The sequence below is a fragment of the Rhinatrema bivittatum genome, chromosome 19, assembly GCF_901001135.1.
Source record: "Rhinatrema bivittatum chromosome 19, aRhiBiv1.1, whole genome shotgun sequence".
Taxonomy (NCBI): Eukaryota; Metazoa; Chordata; class Amphibia; order Gymnophiona; family Rhinatrematidae; genus Rhinatrema; species Rhinatrema bivittatum.
Window position 1 is genome coordinate 39,732,995 of NC_042633.1, and position 13,316 is coordinate 39,746,310.

At 52.4% G+C, this 13,316-nt stretch overlaps 1 protein-coding gene across 1 annotated transcript in view; it reads right to left on the reverse strand.

Moving 5' to 3' along the window:
• Positions 1-311: 311 nt before the first annotated feature.
• DNMT1 (DNA methyltransferase 1) overlaps positions 312-13,316 on the reverse strand; it is a 39,052-nt gene continuing 26,047 nt past the window's right edge. The window contains 21 exon segments of the mRNA XM_029585327.1: positions 312-676; positions 945-1,035; positions 1,939-2,055; positions 2,149-2,312; positions 2,479-2,677; positions 2,772-2,949; positions 4,232-4,398; positions 4,503-4,644; positions 4,763-4,851; positions 4,853-5,046; positions 5,226-5,360; positions 5,462-5,552; positions 8,144-8,336; positions 8,592-8,816; positions 9,293-9,466; positions 9,748-9,881; positions 10,447-10,648; positions 10,773-10,888; positions 11,288-11,435; positions 11,634-11,731; positions 13,078-13,258. Of these exon segments, the coding sequence (XP_029441187.1) occupies positions 639-676; positions 945-1,035; positions 1,939-2,055; positions 2,149-2,312; positions 2,479-2,677; positions 2,772-2,949; positions 4,232-4,398; positions 4,503-4,644; positions 4,763-4,851; positions 4,853-5,046; positions 5,226-5,360; positions 5,462-5,552; positions 8,144-8,336; positions 8,592-8,816; positions 9,293-9,466; positions 9,748-9,881; positions 10,447-10,648; positions 10,773-10,888; positions 11,288-11,435; positions 11,634-11,731; positions 13,078-13,258 (3,076 nt within the window). The 3' untranslated portion in view covers positions 312-638.

The following is a 13,316-nucleotide window of genomic DNA, read 5'->3' on the forward strand; positions in this document are numbered from 1 at the left end:
CACAGGGGAACCTTGCACCTCGGGGAGCCACAGAGGAACCTTGCACCTCGGGGAGCCACAGAGGAACCTTGCACCTCGGGGAGCCGCTCTAATGAACTGGAAACCGAACCCTTCTCCTTAACTGCAGGATTGCACCTCTCCCAGCTGCTGGAGGCAGAGAAATAACCGAGGGACTGCAGGCGGCACTCTTGGGTATGGAGCAGTGCCTGAAACGTTCTTATTCTCTGCCTCCCACCGCTGGGAGGGATGCAAATCCCACTGGTACGAGCAGGAAGCCCTTTGTTAAATGGATGCAGAAGCACAGCAGGAAGTAATTTATAGGAGAGATTTATTTGAAGAAATATTACAACATATAAAACCTACATAAAGTATTAATTTCCACTTGTATAAAGTGGGCTGATTATTCTGTTTATTAATACAATGCATAATAAAACCATATTCTTAAAATTCCAGAGTGCACCGCGGACAGTGCACAGTTGATCATCAAATCATCACAGAGTTGATAAAACTGATTGTGGACAGTGGAGACAAACTGTTCACAAATACAACTGAGGTGTGTGTGTGTGTGGAGAAGGGCGAGGAGTAACAAAAATACGAGTCAGTGCATGGGTGGAAATCCGGGTGCCAGAAACAGGGACTTAATCTGTAGTGTCCATCTTTTCCTGTTTAAGGTTTCCTGCAAGGAGGAAAAAAAGCAATAGTCAAGACATTTAAATCATGCACTGTGTGCGTCTCCTGCTGGGTTTCATCGGGGACAAGCTCTGCCACTCCTGATGGAGGCCATTAAGGCCGGTCCCACGGGTTTCCTTCGCATGCAAGGCCACCTGGCTCCGTTGCTGTCCTCGCTACACAGGTGGTGCTCCCTGCCCACCTAAGCTGCACCAATACTCTCAAGAAAACCCCTTCCCAAGGAGACTTTGGGTATTAAGAGGGTGATGACCCACCTGCCGCATCCTCTTTCAGCTTAGCCAGAACACACAGCTTCAGCTCCAGTCCGATGGCCCTCGCTAGAGGCGGTGGCACTGCATTGCCAACCTGAGAGAGAAAAAGGGAGCGGCGCGTGAGCCACGTCCAGCGCAGGCAGCTGGCTTTCACAGACAGGCTCCTCCGTAAGGAACCCACCCTCACACAATCATTACGTGCATTATAGGGAAACAGACAGAGTCTGAACTGGAGAAATCGAGTGCCATTTCTGTGGTTTACATTGCACCTTGCATTATAGGGAAACAGACAGAGTCTGAACTGGAGAAATCGAGTGCCATTTCTGTGGTTTACATTGCACCTTGCATTATAGGGAACAGACAGAGTCTGAACTGGAGAAATCGAGTGCCATTTCTGTGGTTTACATTGCACCTTGCATTATAGGGAAACAGACAGAGTCTGAACTGGAGAAATCGAGTGCCATTTCTGTGGTTTACATTGCACCTTGCATTATAGGGAAACAGACAGAGTCTGAACTGGAGAAATCGAGTGCCATTTCTGTGGTTTACATTGCACCTTGCATTATAGGGAAACAGACAGAGTCTGAACTGGAGAAATCGAGTGCCATTTCTGTGGTTTACATTGCACCTTGCAGACAAGCATCTTCCAAAGGAAAAACGCTGGCCCTGCGGGAACCTTTCAGCCACTGTTCACACAGGTACCAGAAGCCCCTGCCCTGGAAAGGGCCACAGGGAGTGGGTTTTTCTCCCCCCTGTTCCAGGGTTTTTTTTTTTAAATATTTTCAGGGCCCTTTCTTGTCTGCCAAATGAAGGTCAAAGCCAAGATCCCAAACATGAATGACAGTGACAAGCTGTGCTCCCTACTTGTACTCAGGAGCAGCGGCCAACAAGGTTACTGCTCTCCCAATGACTTTATCTAGTTCTGCAAATCTTTTCTGTGCGTCTCCAACTAAGACAGCTCTCTCCCTGCTGCCGTTAGTTCCAGCTGAACACCGACCTGTCTGTGCTTATCCAGAATATTTCCAAACAGTCTATAGGTGTCGGGGAAGCCCTGGGACCGGGCGCACTCGCGCACGCTGACCACACGGTGCTGCTCTGGATGAAGCACGCGACCCTGGGGAAGGAAAAACAGACTTCACTTAAGAACCAGCGCTGCCCCCTACTGGCGCTGAGCACAAATAAATGAATCGTACCGGCCCCTCCCTACCTGCTTGCCCATGGGCTCTGGATTAGTGACGGTGGTGCTGAAGAATCCGTCCCACTCCAGGCGCCCGTACAAGCCTGCCCAGTGGTTGTGCCTGTTGCCCGTGTGAGGAAGACACCAGGGGATGAGGGTATTGAACTGTCTGTCTGCAGGGTCGCACGGTTTACCTGCAATGCAGCACGGGGGGGGGGGGGGGGGGTGGAGAAGTCAGAGGAAAGGCACCTTATGATCTTGAAAACCGCTGCACACTGCACCCGAAAACATTCCCGCTCCTTCAAGGTGCCTTAAAGAATACAACAACAGAAAATCGCCTCCCCCCCCAGCACAGCGTACCTTCCGCGCAGGAGCAGACGCCTCGGAGAGCACCGGTGCTGCTGCTGCGCCCGTTCTTCTTCTCGTGGTGCGTGTACCGCAGCTTCCTGGTGCTGGTGCCGTCGGAGAGCCGCACCTCGATGTTCGGCAGGTCGCGCCAGTCTGAGCCAGGAGCCAGGGGGACGTGCCTCATTCGGGCAGCTACCAAGGCGCTCATATCCTGCAAGGGAGGGGGAAAAAAAAGGGAGGCCATGACCAGAGGCTGCCGTAATCTGCCCGGTGACGCGCGCGAAAGGCTTCTGAACCGCGCTGACCTTGCAGATGTGGTCCCTGAGAATGGGCTGGTACTGGGAGCCTCTGATCTGCCGCTGGAACCAGGACTGAGGCTCTCCGTTGTAGGATATTTCAAGGGCAGAAGCCCCGTTCCTGATTTCTGGCAGGTCCGACATGGTGTCGCGCACGGTGATGGTTCTGAACGAACTGGAGTTTAGTCTACAACAAAGGGTAATGCAATCAGTTTGTGAAATCACCGCTGTGCCGGGTTCTGGGCGATGTACAAGATTACACATACATAATTCCATAAGACAATATAACCACTGACATGTCATACGAGATAACGTATCACTGAACAGCACTGACTGACAAACACTGGTCTGCTTCAGCCAGCAGAGAAAGCTGACCTGAGCACCACAAATCTGCCCTGACGCCCGTAAGTATAAGCGGCCGGTGCTGCGTGTACTTATGCCATCGGAAACCCCCTCCCCTTGCCCCAACGGGATCGGGAACCTCGTTGGTATGGCGCGCCGAGCAAGAGACCCGAGTACTTACGGAGCCCTTCCACGTCTCCGAATCGGAGGAGTCCTACTTTTACTTATCTGGGCTCAGCGCTTACCTGCCGAGTACAGAGACGGTCTCCGGCTGCGGGGGGAGAGGGCATAGGCCGTCATCGCGGCCTTTCAGCTGCTTCAGCAGCAAAGGCCATGCCGGGAAGTGGCTACCGGACCAAGGCAGACCTCTGAGGATCTGGGAAATCACCTCAGGAATTCTCAACTGAGGGAGGGACCTTTAGGTATCACAGCAGGGCTCAATCTCTCTCTAATCGCAAGGTAAATGATGTTCTTCAAACTAGTACTGCAATCCCGCTAAACCCCAATGCTGGTGTGGGGATAGCACATCCTCATCTGCTAGGAGACGGAGAGATACTGAGGGGCTGAGGTCACTGCAGGGGAGGATCTAGGGTGACGTCAGCTTTGAAACCTGACTCTGTCTCCATCTGCTGGCAGGGGGAGCCCATAACCCATTGGTCCTGACTCCATCTGGCTACACGCTAGGAAACAGGAAATCGGAAGAGAAATGTGTTTCAATCTCTCAACTCCCGTTTTGCTAATTCTCCCACCAGGCTGAATCTATAAACAATTTTGTGAACTTAAGGCGAGGTAAAAACTAAAACACCATTTTTGGGGTGAGTTTCCTGACTGGTGTAAAGGAAAGAAAATTAACAGCTAAGACCTGATTTCTCCTGCTCCACCGGTGAGGAACAGATGGAAGTATCAGAGGCCACACAATTAGGGTGGGTAAGATGCTCCAAACACTGCGTCCTGCTTCGCGGGAACGTCTAACAAGTCGCTGCTTTACACGTATCAGCGCCCCCTTCTGCCTTAGGATCTGGGGGTGCACCATCCTGCACCTGGATTTTTTCTCAGCAGGGTGGAGCTCCTGCCGGGAGTTTAGAAGACGGGGTACAGGGGGGACATAAACAGGAGCCGGTGCTCACCTCACGATGTTGCTCACAAACTTCTTGTCATCCACCACCACGCTAAGCTGGCAGGCGCGGGGTGCGAAGACGTGCAGGGGTTCAGGGAACATGGGCAGCTTCTCCCCCGGAGCCGCCGCCAGGACGATGGCTCTTCTCCGTGTCTGGGCTACCCCGTACTGCCCAGCCTGAGGAGAAGGAACACAAGGAAACACGCCGGGCGTTCAGAGATGGAATCCCTCACGATACGACGGCCGGGCCCGGCTTTCTACAGGAAAAGTTAGAGCCGTACCTGCAGCACGCCGAAGGTGCACTGGTAGCCCATGCGCACCAGACAGCGAAGGGTCAGCTTCAGCACCATGGAGCGCTTGAAAGAGACAAAGTTGCGCACGTTCTCCAACAAGAAGAACCGGGGCCTGTAGTAGTCGCAATAGCTGTGGGAGACGAACGGCAGCCGTTAGGGTCAAAGTCCCGCCTGGCACGATTCATCCCGCATTAACCTCTGCCCCCGCTCCCATTCTCTCTTTTGCTCCCCGCGAGTCCCGCGCTGACCTGAGATAGGACACCACCAGGGAGTTCTTGAACTTGGAGTAAGTCCGTGAGTTGAATCTGTTCATGCCACTGAAGCCCTGGCAGGGGGGGGCCACCGCACAGCATCTCCACGTCGCCCTTCTGGGGCAGCTTCTGTCCCAGGGAATTGGTCCTCTCCCCCGACATGACCAGCTTCAGCAGCACATTGCAGTCCTCCGTGAACACGGTGCTGCCGGGGTTGTTCAGGCGGAAGGCCTGGGCTGCTGGCTCCCACATCTCGATCGCCCACAGCGTTTCTGAAACCCCTGCGGAAGAGAAGAGCGGAAGATCACGCAAAGCGGCAACTGCGCAGCCTGAACGGGTTTTAGCAGGCGCTCAGCCAGCTGGTGCTGCTGCTGCTTGCTACATGCACACTCCCGAGAGATCCTTCCAGGGCCATCCCAGGAGCCAACCCTTTACCAGGCATTCACGTCTTCCTGCTTGCCTGCTTGGTGGAAACCCTCGGACAATCCTCCGCAGCCAGAGAAGACATCCAACGTGCGAAGTTTAGGGACCTTGTTCTCCACCGCCTGGCTCTCACTCTGCTCCAACGTGCAGACCGATTTCCCTTTGCCTTTTCCTATTAAGATAAAGCAGCACAAGTGAACGGGGGACAGATGCAGAGTCTCTCCCCTCCCCCACGTGCACCAGTGAATCAAAGCCACTCACAATCCTATTTACCTTTGCCTTTCCCCTTTCCTTTCCCCTTGTTAATGGAGCTGCGGGCATGATTTGGAGGGTCTTCAAAGCTCTTTGTTTTTGCATTGTATGCCTGCCAAGAGAGGAGAGGAAATGGTGTTAATCTTTAGGAGGTAAACTCAGTACAGCGGTGTCTGACAGATCACCATTAGCTTCCAGGGTATTAGATCAGGGCTGACTGGTGTGTTCTCTGCACATCTCGGCAGCTCCCACTTAAAGGAAAACTGGTTCTTACCTGCTAATTTTCCATTCCTGAAGTACCAGGGATCAGTCCAGACGAGGCAGATGGAGGCAGAGAACAAAACTTTGAGGCACCACCTGCAGTCCCTCAGTATTGACCTGTACCCAAGCCAAGATGTCTACCTTAACAAACCTCAGTAAACCTTGGGCGAACAGAGACTGAAAGTTGGAGCCCCCTTGATTTAACACAAACCATATACCAAACTACGTACACTTCTCATTACTCTGAGTACATCAGATGCCAGCTCAGCCATTACCAAAAGCAAGGAAGTCTCCGCATGTCTGCATACTGCAGACGCCTGGGCCAATCTGGAGCTACTAGTAGGACTACTCCCCTGTGGTGCTCGATTCTGCGAATTACCCTGCATAGGAGGGGACCACACAGAGAAGGCATATAGAAGCTCCTCTTCTGGCCAGGTCTGAATGAGAGCGTCGATCCCCAGAGTCAACCAATCTCTTCTGCGAATAAAGAATCAGGGAACCTTCGCATTGTGAGATGCAGCCAGCAGGTCAAAGGACAGGAGACCCCAGCAATCTACTACCAGCTGAAAGGCTTTGGCTGTCAACGCCCATTCTCCTGGATCCAGACTCTCCCAGTTTAGAAAGTCTGCTCTTTCGTCTTTTCCTGCGACATGGGAAGCTGATATCATCTGTATATGTATTTCCGCCCATTCCATAAGGAGATCTAGCTCCTGTAATACTTGCTGGCTTTTGGTTCCACCATGGCGGTTGATGTAGGCTACCATTGTTGCATTGTCCGACATTACGCAGACCGCTTTACCCTGGAGTATGTGGCTGAATTGTAGACACGATAATCTGACTGCCTGGGCTTTCAAGCGGTTTGTTACAGAGGGCCTCTTCCTTGGTCCAACACCCCTGGACCATCAGTTCCTGACAGTGAGCTCCCCAGCCCAGGAGGCTCGTGTCTGTTGTGAGGACCAGCCAGTTCAGAGGAGACAGGGGTTCACCCCTGCCCAGATGAGCTTCCTGCAGCCACCACTGGAGCAGAGAGCATACGTCCATCAGTAAGTGGAGGAGACTCAAATAGTCTTGAGACAGCAAGTTCCAACTTGACAGCAGGGAGCGATGAAGTGGTCGCATGTGTGCCCTCGCCCATAACACTACTTCCGGGGTTGCCACCATCAAACTGAGGACTCGCAGATAGCTCCACACCATCGGGCATATCGTATTCATCAACAGACGCACTTGGGACATCAACTTCCTTATCCAAGTGGTCAGGAGGAAGACCTTGCCCTGCTTGGTGTCGAATCGGACTCGCAGATATTCCAAGGACTGCGAGGGTTTGAGACTGCTTTTCTCCAGGTTTACTACCCAACCGAGTTCCTGAAGCAAGGAGGTCACCCTGTTGGTTACACGGAAACTCTCTTCCACAGACTTTTCCCCGATCCACCAATCATCCAAGTACAGGTACACCAAGATTCTCTCTTTTCTCAATGCTGCTGCTATGACCACCATAATCTTGGAAAGTGTTCTGGGGGCATTGGCCAGGCCAAAGGGCAGTGCCTGGAACTGATGGCGACCCATTACCACAAAGCGTAGGAAACTATGTTCTTGCCGGATTGGAATATGTAGGCCTCAGGTCCAGGGAGATTAAGAACTCTCCTGATTGTATGGCCATTATCACAGAGCGTAGGGTTTCCATGCGGAAATGAATCACTCGTAGATGTCGGTTGATGCTCTTGAGGTCCAGGATGGGGCAAAATGAACCTTCCTTCTTGGGAACGATGAAATAGATGGAATAACGCCCCGTATTTTCCTGGGGCAAGGTGCTGGACTTATAGCCTTCACCCTGAGGAGCCTTCAACAGGGTAGTCTCCACTGCCTGCTTCTTGTGCTGGGAGTGGCAAGGAGATATCATGAATATGTCCTGAGAAATTCCAGCACAAAGCCTTCTTGTATGACCTCCAGTACTTATTTGTCCAAAGTGATCTCGACCCATCGTTGGTAGAAAAGGGACAGTCAACTCCCTATCTCCTTGTTCCGAAAGTGGATCAGCAACTTCATTTGGGGGGGGGCGGGGGGGGGGGGGTTGGGACAAACCCGAGCCTGACCCAAGGACAGAGACCTCTGAAATGTCAAGTTTCTTTAAGGGCAAAAGTATTGGGATCCCCTGGATTGACTCCTCATGGCTGAGGGGTGCTGTAACTGCTTTTTCTTATCTTCTAGTAGCTGGGGTTCTGGTGATTCGCTCCATTTACTGGCCAGCTTTTACAATTCATTTCCGAAGAGATCCTTTCAAGGGCATCTTTGTGAGATTTGCCTTGGAGGTTTGATCTGATGACCAATATCTGTCTTCTGGCCGCCACTACTGAGGCCACTCCTCTGGCTGAGATAAGGACTAGGTCTGAGCCCACGTCAGCTAGAAAGAGAAACAGGGGACTGGGGTGAGGAACTGCTCATTACCTCAAGAAAATAGAAGCGGTCAGCTCCCCCAGTGGAATACTCCTGAATGGATTCAGTCAGGTCCTCGCCATACTCCACAGTACAGCGACCCTGCACATCTTTGAATTCCACAGTGACCTCCTCATCGCTCCAGTACAGCAGGTTAATGTCCGCGTGGTAACTGGCCTTCATGTACTTGTGGGTATTCTCGGGCCTGGCAACAGAAAGAAAAGGCACCTAAGAACAAACCATTCCAGAACGACCTCTGCCTCACAGCACGTGGCTCCAGATTGTGCTTACCCCCAAACAAAGTCGGAGAGGTTACACAGTTAGAAATGAAGTGCAAATCCCACAGTCCTGGGAGCTGCCCTAGGCAAAGCATCCGCAGAGGGTCCCAGCACAGTCGTTCAGCGTCTTGGGGTCGGGTGAGAAACGGTACCTGGGTGGAAATGCAAGCCCCTTGTCCCACCTGTAGAATTTATAGATGCGCAGCCGGACGTCCGACTCGTTAGGTTTGCCATTGCTGCGCCGGTGGCAGAAGATCTCCTTGATGCGGCCGATGCGGTAGGGTTCGGGAGCATCCAGGTTGCTGCCCTTGATATAATCGGAGGATTTGCGATAGTACTCTGGGTACAGGTCCTCATCCACGTCATCCTTTTTCTGTGGCCGCTTCATGGGACTGCCCAGCCTTACGCTGAGAACAAAGACACGGAAAAGTCAATACCATGTGCTACTAAACCTGCAGTCCAGTAAGCTCTGAGGGGAGGGGAAGTTGTCAATTTCTAGGGCCGACATTCAAGGAAACCCAGATTTCAGGTTAACAATAGACTCCTACAGTGCAGCACACGTCAACGGCCTCTGGCTTGCTCCCTGTCCTAACGAAATGGTCCTGCTTCCCTACCTCTCGTTCCCTGCCCATCCCAGTCAGGCAGATACCCTTTGTTGTTCAATCTGGAAATCTTTCAGCAACAGGCAAAACCTGTGCATTGCTTTTGGAAACATTTGACAAAGCATTTAAAAGATGGTCTACGTCCTTGTTGTGCAATCCCAGAAATATTAAACACACAAAAGTAGCCCCCCAACCTATTTGTCCTGGTCTAGAACGTATGAAATCCCTGATGACCTTAGCTGCGAAGAAAAGGAAGCGAAGTTCACTTGGTGAACCCTCACCTGAAGGAGAAGGCATCGGGTAACATCAGGACCCCGTCTCCTCTTCGGTACTGAAGCCCGTTTTTGGTTGCCAAGGTATAGAAGATCCTGCTGTCCACCTCCTCCTGGGGCTCGGAGACTCTGGGCATTTCCTTCTGTCTTATCTCGGCGAGGCGGCTGCAGCTGGCACAAAACCTGACGGGAAAGCAGAGAGGAACGTCTGCCACTGAAGCCTGCACGCACGCGTGGTTGAGCCTAGGTTTAGAGTCTGCAGCCTGTGGCAGACAGAGCAGATGTCGAGGGGGGTTGGAAGGAGACTAAGATTGTAAACATGGCGAGAAAAACATTGAAATTGCCAGTCCTTCCACGACTGCCGTTCTGTGAAATCGGCCGGTACAGCCCCCTGTGCCGTGGGGGACACAGCAACACATGCACCAAACTTAAGAAAAGAAAACCAACGCTGACATTATACTCACTTGTACTTGTTGTCCTCTGCAGGTCGAGGGTCAGGAGGCGTCTCAAACCGCGCATACTCCGGATCGTACCACATCTGGTAGAAATAGGTTCTGCCATCGTCGTCTATCACTTTCATGTCCATATCCGAACCCCCCTGCAGGAGACGAGAGCCACAGGACAGGCCACTTTATTCCTTGTGGACAAGGAATGGGAAACAACGCTAGACTAGCTGCTGGTAGAAAGATCCACTCTCGTTTTGCAGCACCCGCCCTTGGAAACCTCTCCTGCAAAACTATAGGGAAATTCAGATCATCCCCCACCAGGGGATTTAAAATCCTCCTCCCTGTGCCCATCCATGGGAGAGAATCTGCACGGAAGATCCCCTCCCTCTGCTGCACGTTGTTCCCAGGCAGCAAAAGTATCTAAAATGGCCACCACCATGCCCACACTCGGCGGGAACAGGGCGGTCGCGCTGCCAGAAGCAGCTCGCAAACGTGGAGGGCTGCGCTGCTGCAAAGCGTCTGCCGTCGTTCTCTAGGGAGACAGCGAGAACAAACGCCGGACTGCACCAGCCATGTGCGAATCTCCCCGCGGGCCGTGCACCGGCTGTAACGCCAAGTGGTCGGCAGCCCTGAAATGGCACCTCGGGAAAGTAAAATCATAAAGATGGATCATTAACCTTGACCCCCAGAGCCAGATGGCTTTCCCATCACGCATACCTCCAGGAACCAGCCCTCAGAAGGAGCCTTGTACATGACGTTCACTTTGCCGTGGATGTAGGAGAGCTGCATGTCCTCACACTCGTCCACCAGGAAGAGCTCCAGGGGGTCCGAGGTGGCCCCGAGGATCGTGTCTGTCCCCCGGCAGAACCAGTGAGCGTGGAACATTTGCCCACTGCTGTCCTCCCACAGCGCTGTGATCCTGCAGCACACACAAGACACAAGAAAGAGCACTGCATGCCTCCACTTATCCAGACGTTCACGGACTCCGTTTGCAAGAATATGTCCTGCAAACCCTGCATGCAGAGTAGTAAAAGCAGACCCACCTTGCCAGGTACAGGGGCTTTGTGGGATCATCTGGACTGACTGAAACGCAATCTCCAACTCTCAGCGTCTCAGAGTCAACACAGACCTTCTGGTAGTACTCCTTCTTCCCATCCATCTGCACAAGGAGAAAATCCACAAACCACCAACAGGAATATCTTTTTTTAAATGTGATTCCCATGTACCCCTCACATGCATTTCTGTGGTCAAGGGAAGGGCGGAGATGAGTGTGGGGGTCCTGTGAGTGACGACGCCCCAGGTACCAGAGAAGTTTTAAGGGAAGGATAGAATCAGGACACAAGAATAAAGCTAAGGTTTGACTTCTCTTTGCCATAAACCAGATTTTGCATATGTACATAAAAAGTTACTGCATTTCCTGCAGCAGCAGTAGCTCTGTCGCATTTTCTTCCATAAGCAGAGCCCACATGGAAGAGGAGAGCAGACTGATGGCAAGCAAAGAAGGTGGGGTTGGGAGGGGGCGAGGCAGCACAGGAGAAAAAGCCTGGACACACATTACCTTGACTGCCTCCCCCACCCAGGAGATCCTGCTTTTCGTCTGCTTTTTCTTCCTGCCTTGCAGCATTTTCTTTGGTGAAGGCATTTCAGGGATGTTGTCGTCCAGCTCCTCGTCCTCGTCTGCTTCTTTTACGGCCAGGTTCGGGCACCTTGAAATGACAGTTTTTCATCTTTACATTTACACATTCTGCTTGCAGCTCATGAAGATGGAGGTAAACCCTTCCAACCTTTCTGAGAAGCTGCAGTAGGTTAACGAGACAAGTTCCTGATCACACAGGCCATTCCCCATCACCTGACGGGTATGAAAAACAAATGGATAAATCCCACTACTGAAGGCAGGTAATTACCTTCGCTGCAGGCAGGCCTGCTTACTACGGCCTCCGCCTCCAAACTTGATCATGTCCTGGCAGGCTTTGCACTTCCCACAGTCGGGCTGCTGGCAGACCTGCGATAGGGTAAGATACACAGTTACCTGCTGATATGTGTTCCTCAGGCACCACAGATCTCTCCGGACAAGGGGGCTTTGCATCCCTACCAGCAGATGGGGACAGAGAACACAGCTACATATTCGAGAGTGGCACCTGCAGACCCTCAGTATTGACCTGTACCCAAGCCAAATTAGAGGGAAACAACTATACCCCGTCCCCCCAGGACCAATGCCAAACCAAGGGTTGGAGCCCCCTTAACTATATCCACCACAACCCCATGGATCCAACTGCAGAAATTACTTGCCTGATAATTTTGTTTTCCTTAGGTTAGACAGATGGACTCAGGACCAATGGGTTATGGGCTCCCCCTGCCAGCAGATGGAGACAGAGTCAGGTTTCAAAGCTGCTGTCACCCTAGATCCACCCCTGCAGTGACCTCAGCCCCTCCGAACTCTCTTCAAAAGCCACTGTGGACGTATTCTTGAACAAACTTGATTAGAATTTGGATACAACTTAATAACTTGATTAAAAACTGGAGACCGAACTGTACTCAAGCAAAACATAAGCACTGAATCCCAGCAATACTCTATAGAGGCCCTGACCTAGGGACAGGGCGACTGCTTAGCAGTCACCTCATGGAATCGAGGTTCACCTCATGGATTGCTTTAAGCCACTGTTCCCCTGGCTGCAGCCTTTCCAGGACTACTGCAGTGAATATGCCCGAGAGAGATTTGTGGGGGAAGAGACAAAGCTCTGGAGGAAAATTCATCAAAGATCCCTCCCCCTCTTCTTCTGTCTGCATAACCACGTTGCTGCAAGATGATCGCCTACATCACCAAGGCCTGATTCGTGCCAGCGGGAAACCTCACTTATGCTGGAACCTGCGGATCTGCTCTCCCTCCCTCTGCACAGTTCCCCAAGATCCCCCAGAGGCCACTGTGCCTTCCACACTCAGCATCCGACTCACCACCGGGAGGGCCAGCATAGGACGGATGCCGTCTGCAGAGGCAGCACTGGATAGAGCCAGCCTCTCAATGCTCATCAGGGCAATTTTTTTGTATTCATCCCATGCCCTATTAGGCTACCAGATGGAGTGAGGAGGGGGAGAGGTTACAAGAAGAGGAGCACAAAATCAGCTCGCCCTGGGGAACCTTCGACAATCCTCTCTGAAAGCTGGAGGAGGATCGGACCTAAAACGTTCTGTAACACCAGCAGCACAGCAGTTGCTTCCTGCCTCCATCTGCTGGAAGGGAAGCGCAGCGCTCGGCAGGAGTTTGTGTGGTGGGACCTGTGTGACACAGAAGAGGATGGTGCAGTAACAGAAGGGTGTTCTCCACGCGTGGCACGGGCCGCCGTTCTTTACCTCACACACACCGCAGCGCCTGCGCTTCATGGAGTTCTCTTTGTCCTCATCCTTTTCGATTTGCTCCGAGAAGAAAGTGTCAAAGATCTGGGAGACAAGCCTGGTGGTTGTGGCTTTGGTTGGCCCCTTGTCCTTGTCGATTTTGGTGGGGTGCCGGATCGCCTGCCTCCTTGCAGCACGCCTGCAAAAAAGGGACAAACGTTGGTGAAGGAAGACTAGACCCTCACCTTCCTCTCCGA